This window comes from Geotrypetes seraphini, chromosome 2 (assembly GCF_902459505.1).
Source record: "Geotrypetes seraphini chromosome 2, aGeoSer1.1, whole genome shotgun sequence".
NCBI lineage: Eukaryota > Metazoa > Chordata > Amphibia > Gymnophiona > Dermophiidae > Geotrypetes > Geotrypetes seraphini.
Window position 1 is genome coordinate 29,631,248 of NC_047085.1, and position 27,556 is coordinate 29,658,803.

The 27,556-nt window shown below is 46.1% G+C and overlaps 2 protein-coding genes across 5 annotated transcripts in view; one reads left to right on the top strand and one right to left on the bottom strand.

Moving 5' to 3' along the window:
- Nucleotides 1–1,644: 1,644 nt before the first annotated feature.
- Nucleotides 1,645–14,120, bottom strand: LOC117354795 (zinc finger MYM-type protein 1-like). 4 transcript variants are annotated; one of them, XM_033932778.1, is made up of 3 exons: nt 14,103–14,120; nt 6,404–6,542; nt 1,645–4,588 (listed from the first exon to the last, which is right to left on the bottom strand). In XM_033932778.1, exon 3 carries the CDS (start codon nt 4,355–4,357, stop codon nt 2,183–2,185), a length of 2,175 nt encoding a protein of 724 aa, XP_033788669.1. In that variant the 5' UTR covers nt 4,358–4,588; nt 6,404–6,542; nt 14,103–14,120; the 3' UTR covers nt 1,645–2,182. The 4 variants fall into 4 exon arrangements, with proteins under 4 accessions (XP_033788669.1, XP_033788667.1, XP_033788668.1 ...); XM_033932776.1 differs by lacking the exon at nt 14,103–14,120 and adding an exon at nt 13,868–13,990; XM_033932777.1 differs by lacking the exon at nt 14,103–14,120 and adding an exon at nt 13,946–13,964.
- A 449-nt stretch (nt 14,121–14,569) lies between these two features.
- ZFAT (zinc finger and AT-hook domain containing) overlaps nt 14,570–27,556 on the top strand; it is a 305,185-nt gene continuing 292,198 nt past the window's right edge. The window contains exons 1-2 of the mRNA XM_033932774.1: nt 14,570–14,585; nt 15,990–16,119. The gene's annotated coding sequence lies outside the window, so the exon portion shown is untranslated. The remainder of the gene's footprint in view (nt 14,586–15,989; nt 16,120–27,556) is intronic.

Here is a 27,556-nt window from a genome sequence, read left to right on the forward strand (position 1 = left end):
TTTCACTGTAAAAGAAACTGTTTAGTTAAAGTATTAGATGGTATTACACTTCAAATCAGTGCCTTGATATAAGGAAGCTATCATTGGACCTATTTCTAAATGACACTATAAAAACTGGAGCCCTATGATCAATCAATCTGTGGCATAGTCCAGTCTGGGTTTTCCTGGACCTTTAGCCCACTCACACAAAGAGCTTGGACATTTGCAGGTATCATAGTTTTTTTTTTAAATTAAATTAAGTACAGACCTCAGTCTGTTACCTCATAGGCTCTGATAAGGTAAAATCCTCTCCGCTCAAGGATAAACACTTTTTCTTAAGCAGGGTTCAAGGGCTGGTCCCAGCCAGACCCACTCATAGTCCACAATCCTCAGGATAACAAGGTTGGCTTACCTTGGCCAGCCATGTATCAAAAGTCTCACACAGTCAACTCTTCTAACAGTCCTATCCAGATTTCTTGACTTCCCACAGCTAGGGGAAGGTTTTCTCTCTCTCTCAGTCTAAGAATTCCTCTGCTTCCCAGGATTCTCCTCAACCCACAGCTAGAGAAGGGATCTCGTGGAACTCTCTTATTCAGGAGAGAACCCTGAGAAAGGAGGTCCCGAGAAAGAGACTGCTGTTATGCCATTGGGCAGCAGTGGGTATCGGATAAATTGGGAAAAACTATCTGTCCCAGAATACCTTGAGCTTTGCAGCTCAGTGCTGAGATCCATTAGGGAAGGGCTACAGCCCTGCTGAGTTAAAGGGGTGGGACTCAGGCAGGGAGGAGTACTTCTGCCCCAGACTGGAATCATTCAGGAGAGAACCCTGAGAAAGGAGGTCCCGAGAGATTCCAGTCTGGGGCAGAAGTACTCCTCCCTGCCTGAGTCCCACCCCTTTAACTCAGCAGGGCTGTAGCCCTTCCCTAATGGATCTCAGCTCTGAGCTGCAAAGCTCAAGGTATTCTGGGACAGATAGTTTTTCCCAATTTATCCGATACCCACTGCTGCCCAATGGCATAACAGCAGTCTTAGTGAAGGAAAACCCCTAATTGAACACATTTTTGTTTCTTTGCTGGCACTGACACCAGAAGGCAGCCCTGCCTTGTGCTGCCACATCGAGGACTGTTGAATATTGATAATACTTGATTTCTGCATTGCTCATATGCCATTTTTTCCATTGATTTTATATCTAATTATATTGGACCTCTTTATCTGAGGCCTTGAGTATTTTCTGTTTGGATGTTTTCTTTGATAATGGATGAATTTCTAATTGCTTAAAATTATATGTTCTGCTTAGAATTTTTTAATGTCAAAACAACTATTTATATCCACAAATTCAAAACTAAAGGTAACATATTACAGTAACTTAACAAATTGCTTTCATTGAACAAGTAACTAGTAACTAATACAGTACTCTCCTGCGAATTTGCGGTCCGCGGTCCCAGTCATTTGTGGTATTTTCCGACCGCGAATGAGAGGCAGGAGAGGGTAGTCGGAGCACCAGCGAGTGAAGGAAATCACTCGTGGTATGCTCCGACCACTTCTTCCTATACTAAAGTTGGGCCTCACCAATCAGGAGCTGTGTGTCAAAGCAGCTCCTGATTGGTGAGGCCCGACTTTAGTAAAGGAAGAGGCGGTTGGAGCATACTGCGAGTGATTGCCTTCACTCGCCGGCGCTCCGGCTGCCCTCTCCTGCCTCCCCTGCTAAAAACTGTATTCGCGGTTTTTCAACATTCGCGGGGGATCGGGGGAGTACTGTATATTACTTTTTCCTTGCAGTAACTAATACGTATATTATTTTTACAAAGTAATTTCCTCAGCACTGATCACATGTGAGAACATTATCCATCAGATGTCTCCCAACAGGAAAAAAAAAGGTTGAGAACCCCCTGCTTATAGGTGCAGGTAGGGGGAGGGCAAGTGAGGCAAAAAAACAGAAAACAGCACACACATGACTTTCGGTGTATGCAAAAAAATAAAATAAGCTCTGTCTTGTCGCCGATTCCTTCAGAATATACTCAAATAAGAGTGACAGCAGACACCACAACGTCATTGTCACTTTGGGCCAAACTGACGGTACAGCTACCTGAAACATCCATGAAAATTGCCCTTAATACTTGAAACAGAAACAATTAACAAGTTTTCAGTCAATGATGGCCTGGGCTGAAACGTGTGTGTAGGGCTAAGAGCTTGCTGGAAATGCTCATTTAAAATGAAATTCCATCCTCCCCTCCATTTTTATAAAATGCTTAGCGACATCATCATAGAATTTCGTATTTGATTTTAAAGTCAGGAGTAGCTCTTTTTCAATTGATAGTTTTGCTAGAGATGAAAGTCTCTCCTGTCCTATTGTATTCTTGCAATAGTTCTTAACTCTGTTTAAAGCAGAGAATGATCTTTCCACTGTAGCTGTAGTGCTTGGAATTGTAAGAATCAGTGTGACAAGTTTGTAGGTTTCACTGAAACCAAACGAACCTAGCCCAGTATCTCTTAGTACTTTATGGATTTCCTGTGGATATTTCCCATAGAACTCTTTAGATGTATACATCACTGTCAGCTCATTTTTAAGCCTGACAAAATCAAAATGCCGACTGTATGTTTTCTTCAAAGAGGAGAATGCATCCTCTGGGAAAGCTCTGGCATGTGTTATAAATTTAGAAGGATCTAGAAGAGCTACAAATTCCAACTTAACCATGTCAGAAAACCTCTCTCCGATTTGGAGTAACAAACAATCGATTATTTCATAGAACAGCTGTTTATACTGAGTATTCGTTTCAAAATTATCTCCACAGCTGTATTTCTTTGGAGGGCCCAAGTCTTCTTCCAGGCTATCATATATTTCCTGAAACTTTTCTCTCTGACCAATTAAGAATTCTTCTACTTCCTTTACCTTCTGCTGGCAATATGAAATATCAAATCGTTTGGCTTGTAAAACAGAAAATAAGACGTCTGTGTAAGCAAAAACTGCAGCAAAAACTGTCAACAGAAAGGAAAACTCAAAATCATTGAGGGTCTGATGAAAATCCGATGCAGCAGACACTGTTTCACCATCCCATTCTTGAGCACTATCGATTATATCGTGAAATAGCTCAAGTAATCCTCTTTTATTCTCTTTCACAATGTTGACAATCTGTGAATGGTAATTCCATTGTGTATTAGCCACTGCAGGAATTCTTACTTTTATGACTTCATCTAGCAACTGAGTTCTTTTATTTGATTTTGTGAAAAATTCAGCTATGCCACTCAGAGCAGCAAAGAAAATTTTGCACTGTCGAATATATCCGACACTTTGACTTAGTACTAAATTTAAGATATGTGCATAACAGTGAACATATATTACATCGGGTGCTTCATTTCGAATCATGGATTGCACTGCTTGTAAATTTGAAGCTATTACTGGGGCACCATCAAAAGCTTGTGCAACCAGCTTTTTCAAACACTTGAATTCCTTAAGAGTTTGAAGGATAAGTGTTGAAATTCCATGTGAACTTCTATCTGTCACTTTGATGAACCTCAAAAATCTCTCCTTTGGTCCACTGTCATCTGTAACGTATCTCACAGATATAGAAAGTTGAGAGAGGTTTGCTACATCAGAAAATTCATCAGTCAAAACAGCAACAAATGTTGATTTGTGTAATTCTTCTTTAACTGAAAAATCAATCACTGCAGCGACTGAAGAAATGATGTCATTCTGAACATGGCTTGATGTTCCTGAGAAAACTGTAGCTGTTTCCAAGTGCTGACACAAAACCGAGTCAAATCTTGACAAAAATTGGAGCAATTGCACATAATTCCTTCCCGATGACTGTACAGACTCATCGTGACCTTGAAATGCTAGTTCATGTTGACCAAGAAAACAAACCACATCAATTAGTCTCTTCAAAACATCTCTATTTCTTCTGACCATCTCATTGTGTTTCAGAATTTCAAGTCTGCAGTGTTCATCCAGTTTGAGATCGACACAAGTTTGGCCAAACATCTTAAGTCTTAAAGTAGCTTGTAGATGGGCTAGAGAGCATTCATGTTTTTGGCATGCTCTTGATAAATTATTCAGTTGAGAAAAGCCATTGTAGTTCCATGTTCCTTTGTCAATATTGAAAAGCAGACACGGCCAGCAGAACAGTTTATTCAGAGTAACACTTCCTGTTAACCATTCTATTGCATCATACCTAGTTCTCTGAAAATGGCGGACAAACTCTTTTTCATCCTGCATTAACTTGGGAAGATCAGGAGTGCTTCTTCCTTTGGAAATAATGCTTTGTTTCTTTTCAAAATTTAAGCTAGAGAAAGGAACTCGAATCAAATGTTGTACAACGTCTTCACCTTTATCACCGCTGCCCAAATCTGACTGTTCTGTGGAGTAACTGCAGCTTGCCATCCTGACGTGAAAGAGAAGTGGTCAAGTCAGATAAGGTCCCTTATGAAGCTGGGTAGTGCTAGAATCTGCTCTGCTCCTACATCTGTTCAGTGAGCAGAGGTGGCGGTGGTGATCTTCTGCTCTCTAATCTGGTTTTGCAGATATTCAGCAAGTGGAGATGGTGGTGATTTGCTGCTCTCTATTTTGCTCACGCATTTTCATATGGTGTAGGAAGAAGTGGTCCACGGCTGTCTGTTCCAAACAAAGTTTAAGCAGTCATTACTCAGGACAAAACACCTCCTGCCCCCACACAATTTTCCTTAATGGGATATGATTGGTTGAGACTGCCAAGCCCTTTTGTTTTTCTCAGGCTGGGATGCTCCCATCCCAAGAGAAACAGCAAGAGCTCAGCAGCCCCAACATATCACTTCTTACCACAAGAGAAAACAGAAAGAGGAACTCTGTGACCCCACCTCACCTCATCTCTCATTGGGAGGCGATATGTTGGAGGTAACCAATTCCCTTTTGCAGTTTCTCTGTAGCTAAGACAATCCCACCCCTAAAATCCACTACGAGAAGAGTTCAGTGGCCCCAGCATATCAATTCCCTCTTCCATCCTCAAAGAAACCACAAGAGGAGCCGAAATTGGCACTGCTTCACATTCTCCACTCTCTGCCTCCCTGCCTTCTCTGTTGTATTTCCTTTGGTCCACACCACTATTCCCTCTAATCCAGGGGTCTCAAAGTCCCTCCTTGAGGGCTGCAATCCAGTCAGATTTTCAGGATTTCCCTAATGAATATGCATGAGATCTATGTGCATGCATTGCTTTCAATGCATATTCATTGGGGAAATCCTGAAAACCCGACTGGATTGCGGCCCTCAAGGAGGGACTTTGAGATCCCTGCTCTAAACTAAGCGGGAATCCTCTGCCTATAGTCCTGGCGGTAGAAGGCACCGTTCCACCATCACATTTTCAAGAGACAGGCAAGCTTTGCAGTACTAAAGGGAACCTACCTGTCCATAATGGTGGAAAACACAATATTAAAGCACTGCTTCCCCCCACATACACACACACTGCCAGCAAGGCAGTTAGAGGACTCCCACTCAGCTTAGAGGGGACAGTGGCCCACATCTTTTATTCTGCATTCCCTCATGCCCCATCCTCTTTTACAAATGTACACTCATACTCTTCTCTTTTTCCATCCTGCTCATTCCCCTCTTTTGGGCTCTTGTTACCCCAAATTCTGCCCTCTGTACCCCCACCTCTTCCTGTTCTCACAATTCCCTTTCTTGTTGCCCCACCCATCTATTCCCTTTCTCTCATCCCAGACTCCAATAGTTAAAAGGATTTTTTTTTCTCCCATCCTTCCTGTTCTCACCATCATCCCTTTTCTCTTCTTCTCCTACCCTCTCGCTTTCTTATCATCCCCCCAAAAAGTTTTTAAAACTCCTCTCTGTATTCCCATCCTTCCTCTCCCACCATCCTTTGTTGCCCCCACCCATTCCATAAACCAATGACCTCACCCTAACAGTTAAAAAATTCATTTTTCTCCTCACTGTACTCCCTACCCTTTCTGTGCTACTCACCCCCACCGTCTCCCTCTCTAATATCCCAACTCTCCCAAACAGTGCAAACAAGCTTTTGTACCTAATCAAACAAAACAAACCCAAAAAGACATAGCCCCAAGGGATTCATGGACTCCCCTGAAGGCTGACAGCATTGTTGCACCAACCACTCTCTATCCCAGCTACCAAGCCTCATTCTCCTCTGTACCCCCCAACCCAGCCATCCAAACATCCCCTGAAGGCTGACAGCATTGTTGCATCAACCACTCTCTATCCCAGCTACCAAGCCTCATTCTTCTCTGTACCCCCCAACCCAGCCATCCACAGCCCACTCTCTTTGTTAAAAAAAAAAAAATATATATATATGTATATTTCCCTCTGTACTTCTAAACCTTTCATTCCTTCTCTTTCTTGCCCCCACCCACTCCCTCTCTAATAGTCATTCATGTCAAAGGAGAAGACCCCCCCCACACACACACACAAAAATCAATTTTTCCTTACCAAACAAATAGAAATGGCAGAAAGGCAGAACCAATCAGTGGCAGGAACTGTGAAGCTGTTCTTACAGGGCTCGGCTCCCAGTGGCGCAGTTGGTGGGCCAAGGAAGGCAGCTGAAGCAGTGTCAGTCACTGGGTCCCAACTGTTTATTAATATGTTATATAATCACTTAATTTAATAAGACCAAAGTGGTTTACAAATAAAACAAATCCCAGGAAAGTCACAACCAAACTTTCTGCTCTTTGAAATTGATATACAAAGGCTAAAACAATTTTGAACATTTAGATAATTAAGATTTAAACAAATGCATGTAAGTTTGCATTTGTTTAAAAAATTGTTTTAGGTGGTTTGTGCTATTTTGGAATATAATTAGACTTTTGTGTTTTTAATGAACAAAAGCTGCAAATGAAGCAGTTAAATGTATTACTTTTATAATATTTGTTCCAAATTTTACACCCCCTCCCCTATTTATAGCAGGCCGAGGTGGTAAAAGCTCCAAGGCTCATAGGAATTCTAAGAGTGTTAGAGCTTTTACCGCCATGGCCGACAATAAAAAACCTTAACGCGGCTTCATAAAAAGGTGTGCCGGGGGGGGGGGGATGGGGGTTAATGTTTGGGTTGAACTTGAAATAAAAACTGACAGCACTGAAAAGAACACACTACGAGTTAAATCTCCTGAATTGGCCTGGAATCAGTTGTACTTGTGAAGGGGCTAATCAGCACTAAATAAAGATGCTGTTCTTTGCCTGTTTGTTAATAATTTAACAGAGTGGGCCTTAAATTGGGTTAATCCATATAGGTTTTGGTTGATTCCCCCCCACCCCCACTCTTCATTTTATCAGCAAAACATTGAAACTGCCAGCAATATAATTTTATGAAGAAATCCTCACTTTGAGGCACTGACTTGCAAAAAAATTTTGGAATTCCATCTTTGAAGGGGTGAATGAACATGCGGATAAAGGTGAGATGGTTAATATTCTCCTATTATGGATTAAGAACCGGTTGAAATACAGAAAACAGAAAGTAGGTTTAAATTATCAATATTCTCAATGGAGAAGGATGAATAGTGGGGTTTCCCAGGGGTATGTGCTGGGACGGTAAAATTATGTCCTACCTGTTAATTTTCTTTCCTTTAGATGCAGCAGATGAATCCAGAAACAAGTGGGATAGTATACATCTACCAGCAGGTGGAGATAACTGACTCGTTGGTGTATATCATGGATGGAATCCCTCCTGGCCAGCCAGTATCGCTCTTGTCAAAGCATTAGGAACATTTCAGCCCCATATCAACAAACTTCTTTCCCATAAGCAAAAAGAACGACTGGGTAAGTTGCAGCTGTACTCACTCGAGGAACGCAGAGAGAGGGGAGACATGATTGAGATGTTCAAATATGTCACAGGCCGTATCGAGGTGGAAGAGGATCTCTTTTTCCTTAAAGGACCCACGGCAACAAGAGGGCATCCGTTGAAAATCAGGGGTGGGAAATTTCATGGCGACACCAGAAAATATTTCTTCACCGAAAGGGTGGTTGATCGCTGGAATAATCTTCCACAACAGGTAATTGAGGCCAGCAGCGTGCCAGATTTTAAGAAAAGATGGAATTGGCATGTGGGATCGCTTCATGGAGGTAGTTAGGGGGTGGGCCATTAGTGTGGGCAGACTAGATGGGCCATGGCCCTTTTCTGCCGTCATGTTCTATGTTTCTATGATCCACCAAGGAAACCAACCTGCGAGAAAAAACCCAAAAGCGCCCCCCCCTCTGAGAACACACCAGAGTGGGGCTCTGGGTTCATCTGCTGCGTCTAAAGCAGTGTCCCACAAACGTTTCCGGCCGGCGACATACTAAATGCAGTGCCCCGGCCGGAAGGCACCCGGAAGTCAACGTGATGACTTCACGCACATGTGTGACATCATCGCGTCATCATCTGTGCATGCGCGGAGGCCCGTCTTGTCGCAACCCCCGCCGTTACAGGGATCCTGGAGGTGCAGTGAGTAGAGGAGAGATGCCGACCAGGAGAGTTGTCCACGCCGGCTGACTTCCTACAGGACGTACCTCTTGCCGCGAGAGGCACGTTCTGTAGGCAGGCAGATCCGTTGGACCCATTGAAGACAGGCCCGTGCCGAATAGGAACTGCACACGGCCATCTGCAGAATCAGGGTTGCCACATTGAATGAAGCCTTCAAGGTGGACTCAAGCTTCCTGTCCTGCAAATCCTTAAGTCCCACTTCCCCCTCCACTGGAAGAATGGTTCTTCTAGAAATGGCTGCTACCAATGCGTCTACCTTTGGAAGCTGAAACTTATCCAGCTCCTCCTGAGTCACAGGATACAACTACCTCAAAGCTTTAGCTACCTTGAGACCTGACTATTCCGGAGCAGTCCATTGCTCCGATATTAATTCCTACATGGCCTCATGCACCAGGAAGGCTCTAGGAGGCTTTTTCGTTCCAGAAATCAGGGGATTGGATACCCTAGTCACCCCTGGGTCAGGTGAAATATGCAGACACTCTGGCACTTTGGAGATAAATGCAGCTAGCTCCTCCTTATGAAAAAGTCTCAATACAGAGGGATCATCCACCGCTGCTCCCACCTCCACCTCTATATCTTGTTCATTATCAGCCTCCCCAGGGTCAAACTGGGGAAACGAGAGCTCAGAGTTAGCAGACCGAAAAACCTCTGCATCCTGCACTACCTTGTGCCATTTGGCACCTTGCTGGCCCTCCCCCACCCCTAATTGAGGTCGGCGCAAAGATACCTGAGCCCTCCCCTCCCCTTTTGGGTTTGCCCCTTGCAGCAAAAAAGCATTGTGTAGCAACTGGACAAACTCTAGAGAGAAGAGCTGCATGCCTGCCTGCGACTCTTCCCCGTCCGCCTCTCCCACATCCACGCACTCACCGCCCCCGCTAAAGATGGGCAGAGCTCACTCTCTGCTCCGGCTCGCTCTCGCGAGGGCACCACCTTCACCTTGTCCAGTGCTTCTTTTACCCGTGATGCGTGTGCACTCCTGGGTCAAACTAACTGCCGCCGCATCTTCTGAGCTCACGGTGGAAGCCACTCCTGATGGCGTGCGGCACTTATCTCGCTTAACCGCTTCTGCTGCCATTCCCAGCACAACTGCTGTTCACACTTCTCCTAAATTCGAAAGGCAACCACCACTAGAAAACCAGACTCGGGCTCTTTTTTTTACTTATGGGAAAGAAGCCCTAAAACCAATGAAGCTCCTCAGGCATTCAGGTTCTTCATGTGGGGAGGGTGGGGAAGGGAACTGGGAGGACCCAGGTGTTGCCGCCAAAGTTGGCATCGTTCAGCCAAAACCCCGCAGCTCAACTGAGGCCTAAGCCACAGGAGAATTTTGCCTTTCTGATACAGGAAACTGAAGCCGGTAGCTGAAGCCAGGAGCCTAGAGGAATAGCAGTCATTCAAACTGGAGATAGAGCATACTGGCTGGCCAGGAGGAATTCCATCCAAGATATAGTCAGTTCTTTATTCTCCATCTGCTGGTAGATGTACTTGTCTCTAGATTCATCTGCTGCCGGCGCTAAGGAACGTTGCTTTTTAACATATTTATCAATCATCTAGAGATGGGACTAACTAGTGATATAATTAAATTTGCTGATGACACAAAGTTGTTAAACTCTAAGAGGATTGTGAAAAATTGCAAGAGGAACTTGTGAGACTTCCAATCCAATCCTTAGTTTTATATACCGGGTCTTTCCCCGGTTCACAAAATTAGCCCAAAAAGGGTAGGGAAAACAATAATTAAACAGGAGTACAACTATTACAATCCATTATTCATCAATTAAAAATTTCTTGAACAAATACGTCTTCAAAGTTTTTCTGAAACAAGTCAAAGAGGAAAGGGATCTAATTTCTGGAGGAAGGTCATTCCAGATTTTTACCAAGGCATATGCCAAAGAGTGGGAGAGCCTTCCTAAAGTGCGAATACCCTTAATAGACAGAAATGCTAATTTAAATTTATGTATTCCTCTAGTAGAGAAGGGGTGTTGCGAATTGAAGAAAAATGTAAGTAATGGGGAAAAAATCCCATATAGACTTTTAAATACCTAGCACATTTGAACGGAACCCTACAATACACCGGAAGCCAGTGTAACGCCCTTAGCAATGGAGTGACATGATCACATCTTCTCTTACCAAAAATTAATTTGGCAGCCGTATTCTGAATAAGCTGCAATCTCCTTTAATTGCCCTTATTTAAACTGATGTAAAAAGAATTTGCATAATCCAGATAAGCTAATATAAAAGCCTGCACTAGCACAGCAAAATGATGTTGTTGGAAAAAACAACGTACCCTCCTCAACCTCCGTAAACTGAAAAAACATTTTTTGATACAATATTAATTTGACTAGTTAGAGAGAGAGTAGAGTCCAGAAGGAACCCAAGAATTCTAGATGAAGAAATTAATCATATAGAAAACAGGTGTCAAACTCAAGGCCCACGGGCCAAATCCAGCCCACTTGATCGTTTTATGTTACCCGCGGTCCGATGCCCCCAGTTTTACCTTGTGGTCGGCTCCCTCCTCCTCACAGCCATAATGTACAAGGAGCTGCGTGCAGCGGCTCCACACGTGTCCCACACCTCACCCAGCAGCATTCCCTCTGACGTTGCGACGTCAGAGAGAAGGCTTCTGGTTCAAGTGCAGGACGCACGAGGAGCCGCTGCACGTGGCTCCGTGCACACTACGGCTGTGGGTGAGCCAGCCAGAAAATGACACCGGGGAGCATCAAACGGCCAGGTTGGAGCCAGCCAGGTTAGACACCCACCAGAGGGAGGCACAACATGGAGGGAGGGAGACAAGAAAGGTAGGGGGAATGATTTTATTTTCAAGTTAGTGTTTGAATTGAGTTTTAAGCATTTTAATCTGCTGTCTATCTTTTGCACTGCTCAGGAAGAAATACATTTGTTTCTTTTTCTCTGGGGGTTGTACTGCATGCAGAATCTTGAATCTTAGGGTATTTTTTAAAAATATATTAGTACTTTTAGTTTTTGGTCCCATATTTGCATAGGGGTTCTGTGTTCTGGTAGGAATGAATTTTGAAAAGCATACAGTGTGTTTTGTGTAGTTTAATTTTGTGGTTAACCATTACCATTATGTGTTAATAAGATTATATTGCATGTGTATATATGAAAAATGAATGGAAAAAAATGGTGTTATAATTAGTATTATTATGGGGTGGGGTCTGGGACAGAGATTTGGTGGTGTCTGGCCCACGACTTAGCCTGTGTTTTGGATTTCGGCCCCTTAATGTGATTGAGTTTGACACCCCTGGCATAGAAGATGATAAGGTACATACAGCAGGGCCAAACCATAGGAGTTTAGTTTTAATGGTGTTTAGCTTCATACGTACGGAGGAAGCCCAATCTTGATGTCTGGAAATGCAAGAATTAATGTCAACTGTTAAATTTGACAGAGATGGATCAACATCAAGTAAGATAAAAATATAATCGGCATAAAAAAAAAATTGATTCTGAGATAGATAAATTCAAATATTTTAAAGTCGTCATATATATATTAAATAATATGGGGGACAGAGGAGACCCCTGAGGTAGCCCACATACAGGAAACCAAGATGGAGAGAATTTACCCTCAGCATGTACTTGATAAGATCGTAATTTCAAGAAACCATTAAACCAATTCAGAACTCTATGATCTAAACAGACATCAATCAATAGTTGCATTAAAATATCATGATCAACAACAACAAAGGCTGCAGAAAGATCGAATTGTAACAAAATAGCACATCGACCATGAACCAAAAAATTCTGAACTTTTGCAACTAGTGAAATGAGAAGAGTCTCAGTACTATGATTCAGATGGAATTCATGTTGGAATGGAAGGAAAATGGAAAATTCCTCCAGATAATCCGAAAGTTGCCTTGAAACAATGGATTCCAAAATCTTTGTTAACAATGGTATATTCGCAACTGGACGGTAGTGGGAGGCCAATGTTGGGTCCAATTCAGAATTTTTTAACAAAGGAGTAAGTATAATACAACCCGTATCTGATGCAAAAAAAACCATTGGTAAGAATATAATTTACCAACATTGTAAGCCAAGAAATACCAAATGTAGGAATATTACAGAAAATGTATGAAGGAGCAGGGTCAATTAAACTTTTTTTTTTAAACTGAATTTGGTACAGAGCTTCAACGATTTACATTCTGTTATCATGCTAAAATTATGCCAGTATCTGTTGACTGGAGCCTCACTGAAAGAATCTTCAATACAAGATGGATCAAATAGCCCTGAAGTATTAGAAAAAGATGACCTAATAGTTAAAATTTTATCGTTGAAGAAAGTGGCCAATTGTTCAACAGAAGGTCTAATATACTTCTCAGCCTGACCTGATATTGATGTAATAGATTTCCATAATAAAAATAAGGCATCAAAATGGCAGATGATGTTTAATGCAAGCAAGGGCAAAGTGATGCAAGTGGGAAAAAGAAACCTAAACTATAGCTATGTGATGCAGGATTCCACGCTAGGAGTCACTGCCCAGAACAGGATCTAGGCGTCATCACTGAGGATATATTGAAACCCTAGGCTCAATGTGCGGTGGCAGCTAAGAAAGCAAATAGAATGTTAAGAATTATCAGAAAAGGAATGGAAACCAAAGATGAAAATATCATAATACCCTCCTATCACTCTATAGTATGGCCAAATTTTGAATACGGTGTGCAATTCTGGTTGCCATATCTCAAAAAAGATGTAGTGGAATTAGAAAATGTACAGAGAAGTGTTACGAAAATGATACAAGGGATGGGACGACTTCCCTATGAGGAAAGGCTAAAGCGGCTAGGGCCCTTCAGCTTGGAGAAGAGACAGCTTAGGAGTGATACGATAGAGGTCTATAAAATACTGAGTGAAGTGGAAAGGGTAGATGTAAATTGCTTGTTTACTCTTTCCAAAAATCCTAGGACTAAGGGCATGCAATGAAGGTACTAAGTACTAGATTTAAAGCAAACTGGAGAAAATATTTCTTTACACATAAGAATAGCCTTACTGGGTCAGACCAATGGTTCATCAAGCCCAGTAGCCCATTCTCATGGTGGCCAATCCAGGTCACTAGTACCTGGCTAAACCCCAAAGACTAGCAACATTCCAGCATCTCAAAGAATAGCAAGATTCCGGAACCCCAATGAGAGCAACATTCCAGAGCTGAGATTGTGATGTCATAATGCCTCATTCCACAGTGCCTCAGAGCCAACCTCATCAGTGATGTTGCAATGGCTTGATTGTCCTATATTTGGCACATGAGCATAAGAACAGCCATACTGGGTCAGACCAATGGTCCATCAAGCCCAATAGCCCATCCTCATGGTGGCCAATCCAGGTCAAGTAGTGGCTTCCCCCATCATAGATCTAATTTTTTTTTTTTTTTTTAAGAAGCTTAATTCAACATGAATCACGCGTTAGTGACCACAATATGTCAAACAAAACAAAAAGTACCAGGAGTCAGGATCGACGGACTGTGAGGCGCGAAGTACAGGAACAGGAAAAACTCCTCACAGCCCCCCTCCCCTTTACCTTCCGGTTTTATCGCGCATGCGACAACGAGGCGCGCGAGCCAGGCGGTGGCGTCTCGCGAGCGGCACCGGGTAGGTCACTTCCTCCTGGCTCAGAGAGACTCTTCCTGGAGCCGGATGGTGAGTAGCGGCGGCGTTGCCAATCCCCCCTCCCCCACCTTATATCTCGCTGTCGACCTCCGGCTGCGCTCCCCTCCCCCGGCCTCCAGAGGATAGACTTGGCGGCGCGGGCCTCGGAATGCCCTGGTGCTCCGAGACGGCCGCCCGCGCTGCGACGACGAGGGCCCGAGTCGGACTCTCTCGTTCTGGACGTCTGCGGTGAAGGTGGACTCAAAGTCATTGGCGGGGCACCTCGGGGGCCGTGCTGCAGGCCCCTCTGCTCGGCACCGCGAGCCCCGTCTCCGAGGAGGGAGCTTGTGACCCGGAAGATAGGCGAGAAGCTGCGGACTTCTTACTTTTTTTTTTTTTGGGGGGGGGGGGGGAGGTGTCTTTTTTTGGTCCCGTTGTTAATAGAGCAAAATGTTTCCAGGACCCCGGTGACGAAAGAAAGTGAGGTGTTTGCAGGAGTGAGAATAGAAAGTGATCTACTTGTTCGTGGAAATCTGTTTCTACTACTACAGCGCAATACAGAGTCGCACAGAGTAAGAGCAGTCCCTGCTCTAAAGAGCTTACAAGCTAGACAGACAGACAGGATGTCATGGATGCAGTTAAGGGGAACGGTTAATCGGCTGGCTGGGTTGGTGGGCAGAGGAGTAAGGGTTAAGGATTGAAGGCTATATTATAACTTTTTGGCTTCCATTGTTTTGGGGTTTGTTTTTTTATACTTTATAGTTTACTAGCTGATGCCCCGGCGTTGCACGGGTATTTAATTATAGCAATAACACTGTAAATGGATTCAAATAAAGATACTTTATAGTGGTGAATGAAATTATTTTTTTACAGCTTAATAAAAAGTACAATATTCAAATTATAATGTGAAATATTTGACAAAATGAATACAATACAACTAACGCAAAACGTGATTATAAACAACATTTTTAGTTTCACCTCCAGGGGCAAGAACATATAAATTCTTGGGTGAACCCAGCCTTGAGCAAGCAACATAGAGTTGTGGGCCGCGAGACCCCCCAGAACATATCACCCCAGGTAGTGAGGGATCTGCATACCAAGTTTCGTTCAAATCGGTCAAGCCGTTTTTGAATTACTGTGAGAATGGCAGCTTTTTACATTTTTTCCATTGACATGAATGGGTGAAATCTGATTTTATGTTTTTAGCTCTGCCCACCTGTGCAGGTGGGCAGCGAGACCCCCAGAACATATCACCCCAGGTAGTGAGGGATCTGCATACCAAGTTTCGTTCTAATCGGTCAAGCCGTTTTTGAATTACTGTGAGAATGGCAGCTTTTTACATTTTTTCCATTGACATGAATGGGTGAAATCTGATTTTCTGTTTGTAGCTCCGCCCACGTGTGCAGGTGGGCCGCGAGACCCCCAGAACATATCATCCCAGGTAGTGAGGGATCTGCATACCAAGTTTCGTTCAAATTGGTCAAGCCGTTTTTGCGTGATCGCGGCACATACACACACACACACACACATACACACATACATACAGTACCTCCGATTTTATATATATAGATTGAAAAGGAGGAAAAACCTTAAGCATAGGTTAGGGAAGTCTCTGAGCCAGGCCCGGTACATTCTCAGCCTCCTTTAGAATCGTATTGTGAGCCCTTGCCGTTTCACTTACTGCTGCTTTTCCAGTACTGGCTTTACCGGGCCATTGGTTTTAAGTTGCTTTTGATTTCTTTTAAATGCACTATTCTTTGATTTGAGCAGGACTTGAAAGCATGTAAAGTGTGCTTTAGAATTGTATTGTATCGGGCAAAATGATACTAGCTTTTCTTCCTGGTTGATTGGTTCATATGTTCCTTAGCTTATGTTTAGAAATGGCATAGCTTGTGGTTAATAGCTATGATCCTTAAAAAAAAAAAAAAGTTATTTATGAATGGTGGTGGATTCTTACTGGACTTTTTATTCTGCAGATTGGATATTTCAGCTGTGGAGTGCTATGCAGAGTAAGAAATGTGATAACTACCTGTTTGCTCTTGGACTATAAAAAGGGATCTGTACCTGTAGTTCATGTTACACTATTACTGTTCAGATATGCATATGGTAAGTATAACATCAACCCTACTGTACTAATCTTAATTCTTTAAAATCCAATTTATAATTCTCTGTCTAGGCTCAGCAACTTGTGGTAGAGTCTCTCAAATTATTGTGCATGTATTTACTGTTTCATTCATATCCTGGGTGTAATACTTTCTGATGCTTTCCTAGATGGGGCCATTTAAATAGTAGAATGACTCTAAAAATTTTAACCTTTATTACATGACCTATATGCTGCTATTGTCTCATGAGTGAAACCAGTATTTTGGAAGGGGCCTGCAGTTTTAAGGGCTTTTTACTTTCTGTTACTGTTTGTTTGGGCACTGACTGTTATGACTGGGATATTTATTTTGGCTTACATGAAACTTTAAGCAGCAGTTGCTTGTTATTGTCAGTAACATCATAGATGAAGGCAGACTGGTTGGCCTTTCCAATTTAGCAAGATGTTGCAAAAAGAGGAAAATACTACACACATCTTTGAGTAGATGACTGTATAATTCCTCATACTTAAAACACTGATGCCCCCATTTTTCATATTCAGCATTTCAGCTTTTTTTTTTTTTTACCCTAGTGCCCTCTGTCACAGGCATGGTTGATATAAGATTATAACCATGGTCTCTCCATGTAGGCTGCCTCAGCCATCTTGACAACCCAGTGCTCTTGTACTACTGCTGTAAGGATTGTAGTCGGAATGACATCCATTTGACCTTGCATACACCAGTCTAGTGCTGGGCATAATCCTCTGCACTGAAGGAGGTTCTCAGCAGGGACTTCTTGCCTTTCCATGCAAAAAGGAGAGCTGCAGCCAGTAATTATAGTTGTATTTTAAGCATGTTATAAGATTATACTCGGCTCTTTCTTGTAGCTCTGGCAAGTATAATCAGCTCTTGTATGAAGCCCAATTAAATCGTTTCCAACAGGTGCAGAATTTTCCCAGGTAAATTCAGATGAGATTAAACAACTGTACAATGTAGAATTTTCATAGAATTCCCTCACTCACATAATTTTGTATTTGCTGCACAGAATTCAGTGTGAGGGCTAGGAGGAAACAGGATCATAGCTGTGTGGGTTTGCAAAGTGGAGGCAACAGTATTGGTATCTAAGCTTTTATATCCCAATGTATGATACAAGAAAAATAGGCGATATCAGCTGTGTAGCAGTCTCGGATCATATAGCTGAAGCAGAAGTTGACAAATGAGGCAGTGTTAAGAAACCCTTATTCTATGTGCACTGCCTGTCTATGAACCTTCTTTCCAATTAATTAATTATTCAATTTTCTATTCCGTTCTCCTAGGAGAGCTCGGAACAATTTATATAAGTTTATTCAGGTACTCAAGCATTTTTCCCTGTCTGTCTTGGCGGGCTCACAATCTATCTAATGTACCTGGGGCAATGAGGGCGATTAAGTGACTTGCCCAGGGTCACAAGGAGTAGCATGGGTTTAAACTCACAACCTCATGGTGCTGAGGCTGTAGCTTTAACCACTGTGCCACACTCTGTTCCTGAACCCCGGTCATTGGAAGGAGAGCAGCTGCGCCTCTGTGCTTAAGCTGCTAGCTGGCAGGGATGTACATTCATTTGAAACACAGGAAATGTAAACACTTTTTCTCTTGTTTTAATATAATTTCTAACTTGAAGTGGTAGGTTTCTTTCCAGGGTCCTTAAGTTTCAGTTTCCCAGTATTAATATCTACCAGGCACTAGCCAGCCTCAATCTGTGGCTTTATTGTTGGAATGCAGCTGCCTTCCAGGAAGATTAATATTCTGCCTCTTGAGTCTGCTACAATTGGCCCTTGCCTAGCTGTGTCCTGCATTGCTAGTATTATCCCAGGACAAGCAGGCAGCATATTCTTAACACATGGGTGACGTCACCGACGGAGCCCTCGGTACGGACCTTTTTAACTAGAAGTTTCTAGTTGGCCGCACCGCGCGTGCGCGAGTGCCTTCCCGCCCGACGGAGGAGTGCGTGGTCCCCAGTTTCTTCGTTTCCGCGGAGCGAAGAAGACGCGTGTGTTTTTTCAACGGCCGTTGAAACCACTTTTTTGCCTTCCCGCTCGCGCTTTTTTCCTTCTTTTTTCTTCCTTTACCTTCGGGTTTATTTTTCTTTGATTTGCAAAAAAAAAACAAAAAAAAAACTTTGCTTTTTTTTTTTCCCTTTTCTTTCGTTTTTGCCCCGGCGGGGCCTGTTGCCAGTATACAGGCCTCGGGCTTCGATTTTGCGGAGGCTATCTTCCCCTTCATGCCCCCGCAGGTCGGTTTTAAGAAGTGCCAGCGGTGTGCACGCCCGATCTCCATCACTGACCCACACAATTGGTGTTTGCAGTGTCTGGGTCCGGAGCATCGGGCGGACTCCTGCACCCGCTGTGCTACTCTTCAAAAAAGAACCCTTAAAAACCGAAGAATTCAGCAAACTCTCCTCTTCGGCACCGAGTCGGCGATGGACTCCTCACCTTCAACAGCGGTACCTCAGAAATCGGCACCGTCGTCCTCGACACCGACCGACCCCGCATCGGCGTCACTGGCGCCAGGTAAGCCGGCTAAGAAGCCTTCCTCTTCCCTCGAGCGCCCTCCGGCTACGGTGGCGACACCGTCCCTACCGGCATCGCACCGGTCCCGCAAACGCTCCGCCCCGATCTCGGTGAGTGCCTCGTCATCGGCCTCCTCATCACCGGGGCGTGGAGCGGCATCTAAGGAACCGAAGAAAAAGAAAGCGGTTCCGATGCCACCCCTAGATGACCGTATCTCGGCCATCTTAAAGGCTCAACTCCAAGAACAGTTGAAGAAACAACTTGAACAACTGTTGCCCACTATCCTGGCACCGCTCCTTCCGGTACCAGACCGGCCCGAGCCCCGTACCGAGCCCCCGGTGTCCACCCCTTCGGTACCGGTGAACACATCCATGCCGATCCTTTCGGCCCAACAACTTCAAGGCGATCCGGTGGTTCATTCTCATGCCACATTGGATCCTCCTCGGCACCAGGCGGTACGGCATTCTTCTCGGGACCGAGATAGACGCCGGTCGTCCTCCCCTGGTACCGTTTCGGTGCGCTCTGGAAAATCCTTGTCCAAAACTCGACATACCGCGCCCTCCACCCCGGTGTCTCGACCAGAAGTCAGGGACCCTGACTTATGGGAGGAAACTCCTCTCGGTACCGAGGAGGATCCCTCCTCATCTGATGAGGAACCATCGGCACCCGATGCCACCTCTAAACCAGAGCAGTCCTCATTTTCCAAATTTTTGAGAGAAATGTCTGCTGCCCTATCCCTTCCTCTGGAATCGGACTCAAAAAAGTCTCAAGCCTTTCTAGAGGCTCTAGACTTTGAGCAACCTCCTAAGGAGTTCCTCAAACTTCCCGTGCATGACATTCTACGGGAAACGTTCTACAAAAACTTGGAAAATCCCCTCACGGTACCGGGAGCCCCCCGTAAACTGGACAACCTTTACCGTGTCATTCCCATTCCTGGATTCGACAAATCTCAATTGCCCCATGAGTCCCTTCTGGTTGAATCCACCTTAAAAAAGACTCAGGGCTCCAGTGTCTATGCCTCTACCCCCCCTGGCAGAGAAGGTAAAACCATGGACAAGTTTGGCAAGAGGCTTTACCAGAATGCCATGCTTGCAAACAGGGCAAACAACTATTCCTTCCATTTTTCCTTCTATCTCAAACATTTGGTCCAACAACTGTCTGCCCTCCAAAAGTACCTTCCTGAGCGCAAGGTCCCGCTATTCCAACAGCACATCTCTGGCCTTCTCCAAATGCGCAAGTATATGGTCCGCTCGATATACGACTCCTTCGAGCTTACCTCTCGGGCCTCTGCCATGGCCGTAGCCATGCGTCGCTTGGCCTGGCTCAGAGTCTCCGACCTGGACATCAACCACCAGGATCGTCTGGCCAACGCCCCCTGTCTCGGGGATGAGCTTTTTGGAGAGTCACTGGATTCCACCACCCAGAAACTCTCTGCCCATGAGACCAGGTGGGACACCCTGATCAAGCCGAAAAAGAAGGCACCGCCTACCCGACCTTATCGGCCACAAACATCTTATCAACGGAGATTCTCAGCCAGACCACTCAACCCGCCTCCCCAGCAATCTCGGCGGCCCCGTCAACAGCAACATCATGCTCAGGCTCGCTCTCAGGCCACTCAACCCTCTAAGCCTTCTCAGCCTGCTAAACAAACTCAGCCCTTTTGACTCTTCTCTCCAGGGCATAGCCAGTCATCCACCCTTACTACCTCTTCCACAACCCATCGGAGGTCGTCTCACCATTTTCTCCAGCCGTTGGGAAGTCATCACGTCGGACCAGTGGGTCCTCAACATCATCCGCCACGGCTACTCTCTCAACTTCCAGACTCTACCTCCGGACAACCTTCCCGTAGAGTCTGCTTCAAACTCATCTCAAACCCCCCTCCTCCTGAGGGAGGTTCAATCCCTCCTCCTTCTCAATGCCATCGAAGAAGTACCTCCAGATCAAAGGGGTCAGGGATTCTACTCCCGCTACTTCCTGGTCCCCAAAAAGACGGGAGACCTCCGTCCCATTCTCGATCTAAGGGACCTCAACAAGTGTCTAGTCAAGGAGAAGTTCAGAATGCTCTCCCTTGCCACGCTTTACCCTCTTCTTTCTCAACACGACTGGCTATGTTCCCTGGACCTCAAAGAGGCCTACACTCACATCTCCATCAACCAGAATTCTCGCCGCTACCTACGGTTCCAGGTGCTGCACCACCATTTTCAGTACAAGGTGCTACCGTTCGGCCTAGCTTCCTCACCCAGGGTCTTCACCAAGTGCCTTATAGTGGTAGCGGCCTTCCTCAGGTCTCACAACCTCCAGGTGTTCCCCTACTTGGACGATTGGTTGGTGAAAGCACCTTCATCTCAACTCGTGCTACAAGCCACTCATCACACCATCTCTCTCCTCCACCTCCTGGGGTTCGAGATCAACTACCCCAAGTCGCACTTGCTTCCCACCCAGCGACTTCAATTCATTGGAGCAGTTCTGGACACCACGCTAATGAGGGCCTTTCTCCCCTCCGATCGCCAGCGGACCCTGCTCCATCTCTGCCGTCAGGTACTCATGCACCCCTCCATCCCTGCCCGACAGATGATGGTTCTACTGGGTCACATGGCCTCGACGGTGCATGTCCTTCCTCTGGCACGCCTCCACCTTCGTACGCCTCAGTGGACTCTCGCCAACCAATGGTCACAGACTACGGACCTTCTTTCTCATCCCATCTCTGTGACATCATCTCTTCAGCAATCTCTCCAATGGTGGTTGAACTCCTCAAATCTTTCCAGGGGTCTGCTTTTTCATCTGCCCCCCCACTCTATGATCATCACCACAGATGCGTCCCCCTACGCGTGGGGAGCTCACCTAGGAGATCTGCGCACCCAGGGACTTTGGACCCCACAGGAGCGCTGTCATCACATCAATTTCCTGGAACTCAGAGCCATGTTCTATGCCCTCAAGGCTTTCCAACATCTCCTCTGCCCTCAAGTCCTCCTCCTTTGCACGGACAATCAAGTCGCCATGTACTACATAAACAAGCAAGGCGGCACCGGATCTCGCCCCCTTTGTTTGGAGGCTCTGCGCATCTGGACCTGGGCCTCGGACCGCAATCTTTTTCTCAGGGCGGTCTATATCCAGGGCGAACAGAACTCTCTGGCCGACAATCTCAGTCGCATCCTTCAACCCCACGAGTGGACGTTGGACCCTCCGACTCTGCTCTCCGTCTTTGCTCGATGGGGCACTCCGCAGGTGGACCTCTTTGCAGCACCTCACAATCATCAGCTGCCCCAATTCTGCTCCAGACTCTTCTCTCCTCACCGTCTGGCCCCGGATGCATTCCTGCTCGATTGGAGGGATCGGTTCCTGTATGCCTTCCCTCCACTTCCTCTGATGTTGCGGACCTTGTCCAAACTCCGCAAAGACCACGCCACCATGATTCTTATCGCGCCTCGGTGGCCTCGCCAACACTGGTTCTCACTCCTGCTCCAGCTCAGCTCCAGGGAACCTATTCTACTTCCTGTGTTTCCTACTCTACTTACGCAGCAACATCAGTCTCTACTGCATCCCAATCTGTCTTCGCTCCACCTGACAGCTTGGTTTCTCTCGGGCTGACCTCTCCAGAGAACCTATCTCAGCCGGTCCGCCTCATCTTGGATGCCTCCAGGAAGCCGGCCACCCTCCAATGTTACCATCAGAAATGGACCAGATTCTCCTCCTGGTGTCTCCGGCATCATCAGGAACCCACCTCCTTAGCGGTGGAAACTGTATTGGAATATTTGCTCTCGCTGTCCAATGCTGGCCTCAAAACTACCTCTATCAGAGTCCACCTCAGTGCCATCACTGCATTTCATGAGCCTATTCTCGGAAAACCCCTCACGGCTCATCCTCTGGTTTCCAGATTTATGAGAGGTCTCTTCAATATCAAACCGCCTCTCAAGCCTCCTCCTGTCGTCTGGGACCTCAATGTGGTTCTCTCAGCACTCATGAAACCTCCGTTTGAGCCTCTTGCCACTACTTCACTCAGGCTTCTTACCTGGAAGGTGCTTTTCCTAATTGCCATCACCTCTGCCAGGAGGGTTAGCGAACTGCATGCACTGGTTGCCGACCCACCTTTCACTGTTTTTCACCATGACAAGGTTGTTCTGCGTACCCACCCTAAATTCCTTCCCAAGGTGGTCTCAGCTTTTCACCTCAACCAGTCCATTGTGCTACCCGTCTTCTTCCCTAAGCCTCACTCGCATCCTGGGGAACAGGCGTTGCACACGCTGGATTGTAAGCGTGCCCTTGCTTACTATCTTGATCGTACCAGAGCTCACCGAACAGCCCCTCAGCTCTTTTTGTCTTTCGACCCCAACCGTTTGGGTCGTCCTGTCTCCAAACGGACACTTTCAAATTGGCTTGCTGCCTGTATTGCTTTCTGCTACGCTCGGGCCGGTCTCTCACTGGAAGGATCTGTCACGGCCCACAGAGTCCGAGCTATGGCTGCTTCTGTGGCTTTCCTCCGCTCCACGCCCATCGAGGAAATCTGCAAGGCGGCCACTTGGTCCTCAGTTCACACGTTCACTACTCACTACTGTCTGGATGCGTTCTCCAGACGGGATGGACACTTCGGCCAATCTGTGTTACAAAATTTATTTTCCTAATGGCCAACCATCCCACCTCCCTCTTTGTTAGCTTGGAGGTCACCCATGTGTTAAGAATATGCTGCCTGCTTGTCCTGGGATAAAGCACAGTTACTTACCGTAACAGGTGTTATCCAGGGACAGCAGGCAGATATTCTTACGTCCCACCCACCTCCCCGGGTTGGCTTCTTAGCTGGCTTATCCTAACTGGGGACCACGCACTCCTCCGTCGGGCGGGAAGGCACTCGCGCACGCGCGGTGCGGCCAACTAGAAACTTCTAGTTAAAAAGGTCCGTACCGAGGGCTCCGTCGGTGACGTCACCCATGTGTTAAGAATATCTGCCTGCTGTCCCTGGATAACACCTGTTACGGTAAGTAACTGTGCTATCTTAGTTCCTGTTTCCTGATTGGCTGTTTGCTTTCAGTAATCCTAGTATGCCCATTGTACTTCTTGGAGGTACAGTGACTTAAAACTTACCTTGAGCAATCCCTATTTCTTTCTTGTTCTAGTCTAGTACAGTCTGCTCATTGTTTGCGGTACTATGGTTGCCGAAAATGTTTGTGAACTACAAATCTTGAATAATGAAATGCTGATCTATGGGAAAATAGAGGTTAGGTTCCAGTAGTACATGTTGTGTCTCAAAACTGCAGGAAGTGAATAAAGATCCTATTGGGAAAATAGAGGTTAGGTTCCTGCATGGGATAGCACTTGAAATACCGGTAGATGCTTGTAATAGAGAATGACACGGGGACAAATTTTTCCCTCCTGTCCCGTCGAGGCATGTGCGGTTAAGGCAGAGCTTAAAGGAATGGGGCAGGGACAGCGACGACGACAAAACTCACGAGGACGGGACGGAAAATTGAGTTACTGTGGGGACGGGGACAAATTTGTCCCTGTGGCATTCTCTAGCTTGAAATTCACTCTGGAAGCTTGGGGGCCATATCTGAAAGCAAAAATGAAAGCAAAGAAAGCTGTTTTTTTTTAAAAAGGCACTTCTCCCTCTGTATTCGCAGTGGATGCGTTCCGGCAATAGGTGCGAATATGATAAAAACACGAATAACTTTCTTATGTTATTCGTGGTTTTTAGAAAAGGAACATCGTTTTTACTATTGAAACCACGAATAACGTATCAACTGTTATTCGGGGTTTTTTAATTAAGCTGCCACTATTATTACTATTGAAATACAGTGGAACCTTGGTTTACGAGCATAATTTGTTCCAGAAGCATGCACGTAAACCAAAATACTCGTATATCAAAGCGAGTTTCCCCATAGGAACTAAGGGAAACTCGCTTGATTCGTTCCCACCCACCCCCATCTCCCGAGGCCAGCGGCGCTGCTCTACGCCCCCCCCCCCCCTGCGATCTGGCACTCCCTCCCACTCCGGCTGCGATCTTGCATCACCCACCCACCCACCCGATCACATTCCTTAACCCCATTTGGCACCGGCACCAAGGCACAGGACATGCCGGTGCCCGAAGATCTGCCTTCTTCTTTGCGCTGGACCTTGAGCATCTGCCCATGCTCAAGGCCTTCAGGTTCCCGTTCTCTCCGAGATTCTCGGAGATCCGAGAACAGGTGGGAGGGTGGGTGCTGGATCGTGGGGGGGGGGGGGGGCGACGTGAACAGGGGGTGCCGGATCGCGGGGGGGCGCTCGTAAATCGAGGTATGCTCGGTTTCCGAGGCGCCGATTTTGTGAATGTTTTGCTCGTCTTGCAAAACACTCGCAAACCGGTTCACTCGTAAACCGAGGTACCACTGTAAGATGCCTCTATTACTGCTATAGAAATTCTCAAATTTGTATTACTATATACAACAATACCTGTACAGTCATATGTCCAGGGCAAACAAAAAGTACTGAGAGTTTAAGTTCAATAAAGTACAGTATTAAGAACATAAGCAATGTCTCTACTGGGGTCCAACGTGCCCAGCAGCCCGCTCACGCGGCGGCCCAACAGGTCCAGGACCTGTGCAGTGATCCTCTATTTATACCCTTCTATCCCCTTTTCCAGCAGGAAATTGTCCAATCCTTTCTTAAACCCCAATACCGTACTCTGCCCTATTACGTCCTCTGGAAGCGCATTCCAGGTGTCCACCACACGCTGGGTAAAGAAGAACTTCTAGCATTTGTTTTGAATCTGTCCCCTTTCAACTTTTCCGAATGCCCTCTTGTTCTTTTATTTTTTTGAAAGTTTGAAGAATCTGTCCCTCTCTACTCTCTCTATGCCCCTCATGATCTTATAAGTCTCTATCATATCCCCTCTAAGTCTCTTCTTCTCCAGGGAAAAGAGACCCAGTTTCTCCAATCACTCAGCGTATGAAAGGTTTTCCATCCCTTTTATCAGACGCGTCGCTCTCCTCTGAACCCTCTCGAGTAACGTCATATCCTTCTTAAGGTACGGTGACCAATATTGGACGCAGTATTCCAGATGTGGGTGCACCATCGCCCGATACAATGGCAGGATGACTTCTTTCGTCCTGGTTGTAATACCCTTCTTGATTATACCTAGCATTCTATTTGCTCTCTTAGCAGCCGCTGCGCACTGTGCCGTCGGCTTCATTGTCATGTCCACCATTACCCCCAAGTCTCTTTCTTGGGTACTCTCATTCACTAACATCCCTCCCAGAGTATAGTTGTACCTCGGGTTTCTGCTTCCCAGGTGCAATACTTTACATTTCTCAACATTGAACTTCATCTGCCATCTTGTCGCCCATTCCCCTAGTTTGTTCAAGTCCCTTTGCAATTCTTCGCAGTCCTCTTTAGTCCGAGCTCCACTAAATAGTTTGGTGTCGTCCGCAAATTTTATTGTCTCACACTTTGTCCCTGTTTCTAGATTATTTATGAATATATTAAATAGCAGCGGCCCAAGCACCGAGCCCTGCGGAACACCACTCGTGACCAGTGTTCCCGCTAAGCTGCGCTGGGGTGCGCTGACGCACAAAATATTACCTCGCAGCGCACAAGTTTCTCGTCACAGCGCACACAGTGTAGAGCACAGTTCTTCAACCGCCGGTCCGCAAACAAAATCTTGCCGGTCCGCGAAGGATTCGGTCCCCGCCGCAACGAAAGGCCGGCGTCAGCTGACTTGCAACTTCCTGTTGCAGTCGCTGTGCCGGGACTCCTGCCTTCGCCGGGACTCCTGCCTTCCACCGCGTTTGCCTCCTGCCTTGTCTCCGCACCTCCAGACCAGCAGCGGCAGCTGTGTATGCTTTTAACTTCGGCACAGAGCTGCCCCTAATCAATAGTTTAGCGCGGTTTCATAAGGCAGCCTCGGGGCCTTTGCTAGGCCGGCCCACATCGCATTATCGAAGCGGGCCGGCTATCAAAGGCCCCGAGGCTGCCTCATGAAACCGCGCTAAACTATTGATTAGGGGCAGCTCTGTGCCGAAGTTAAAAGCATACACAGCTGCCGCTGCTGGTCTGAACTCTTGGGCCGCTGAAGGAGGGCAAAAAGCAGCTGTCCTGGAGGTTTCCCTTCCTCTCGCCTTTACAGGTTCCTTTTTTCCACCTTTTTTTTTTTCCTTCAAACGGCAACGGGCCCCAGCATCGACATCAATCAAGTAAGTTCCACTGTCAATCAAGCGGTTCTGCTCGGCCAAAGCTTCCCCTGTGACATGAGCCACCCTCAGGGGAAAGAAAGTGACCCACAAAGGTGAGGGGAAGGGGGGCAGATGATGGAAGTTGGGGGGGGGGAGAGAGAGAGAGAGAGAGAAGGGGCAGATGATGGAATGGAGGAGATGAGAGAGAGAGAGAGAAGGGGACAGATGATGGAAGTGAGAAGAAGGGAGAGAGAGCAGAAGGCAGATGGATGTCAGTTGAGAAGGGAGAGCAGATGCTGAATGGAAGTGGGGAAAGAACACATACTGGATGGAAGGAGGAGATAAATAAAGGGGGAAGAAAATAGTAAGATAATGGAGGGGTGAGGGAAAGGGGTGACAAGCTGTGTGTAGACACAGTGAAAAGAGGGAAACGGGACTAAATAGTAAGAAAGAATTTAATTTAGATGGAGGCAGAAAATAGAGAAGGAAGACCAGAGAAGAAAAGGGAAGAGAGAGCAGAGAATGATCAGATCTGAGTGGAGGAAATGAGAAGAGAGATATGCTAAAAACCACAGGGGGGAGGGAAGGATAGAGATGCCAGACCATGAGGGGAACAGAAGGAAGATGATGGATGCTAGACCAAATTGGGGGGTGGGGGGGGGCAGGAGGAGAGATGGCAGGGAAAGACAGACAGTGAATGGAAGGGGCAGATGCTGGACTGAAGAGACAGAGAAGGTTATCATGCTGCTGTACCGGGCCATGGTACGCCCTCACCTGG

Excerpts from the sequence above, each read along its gene's own strand:
- LOC117354795 (XM_033932778.1), bottom strand. The coding sequence starts at position 4,357 with ATGGCAAGCTGCAGTTACTCCACAGAACAGTCAGATTTGGGCAGCGGT.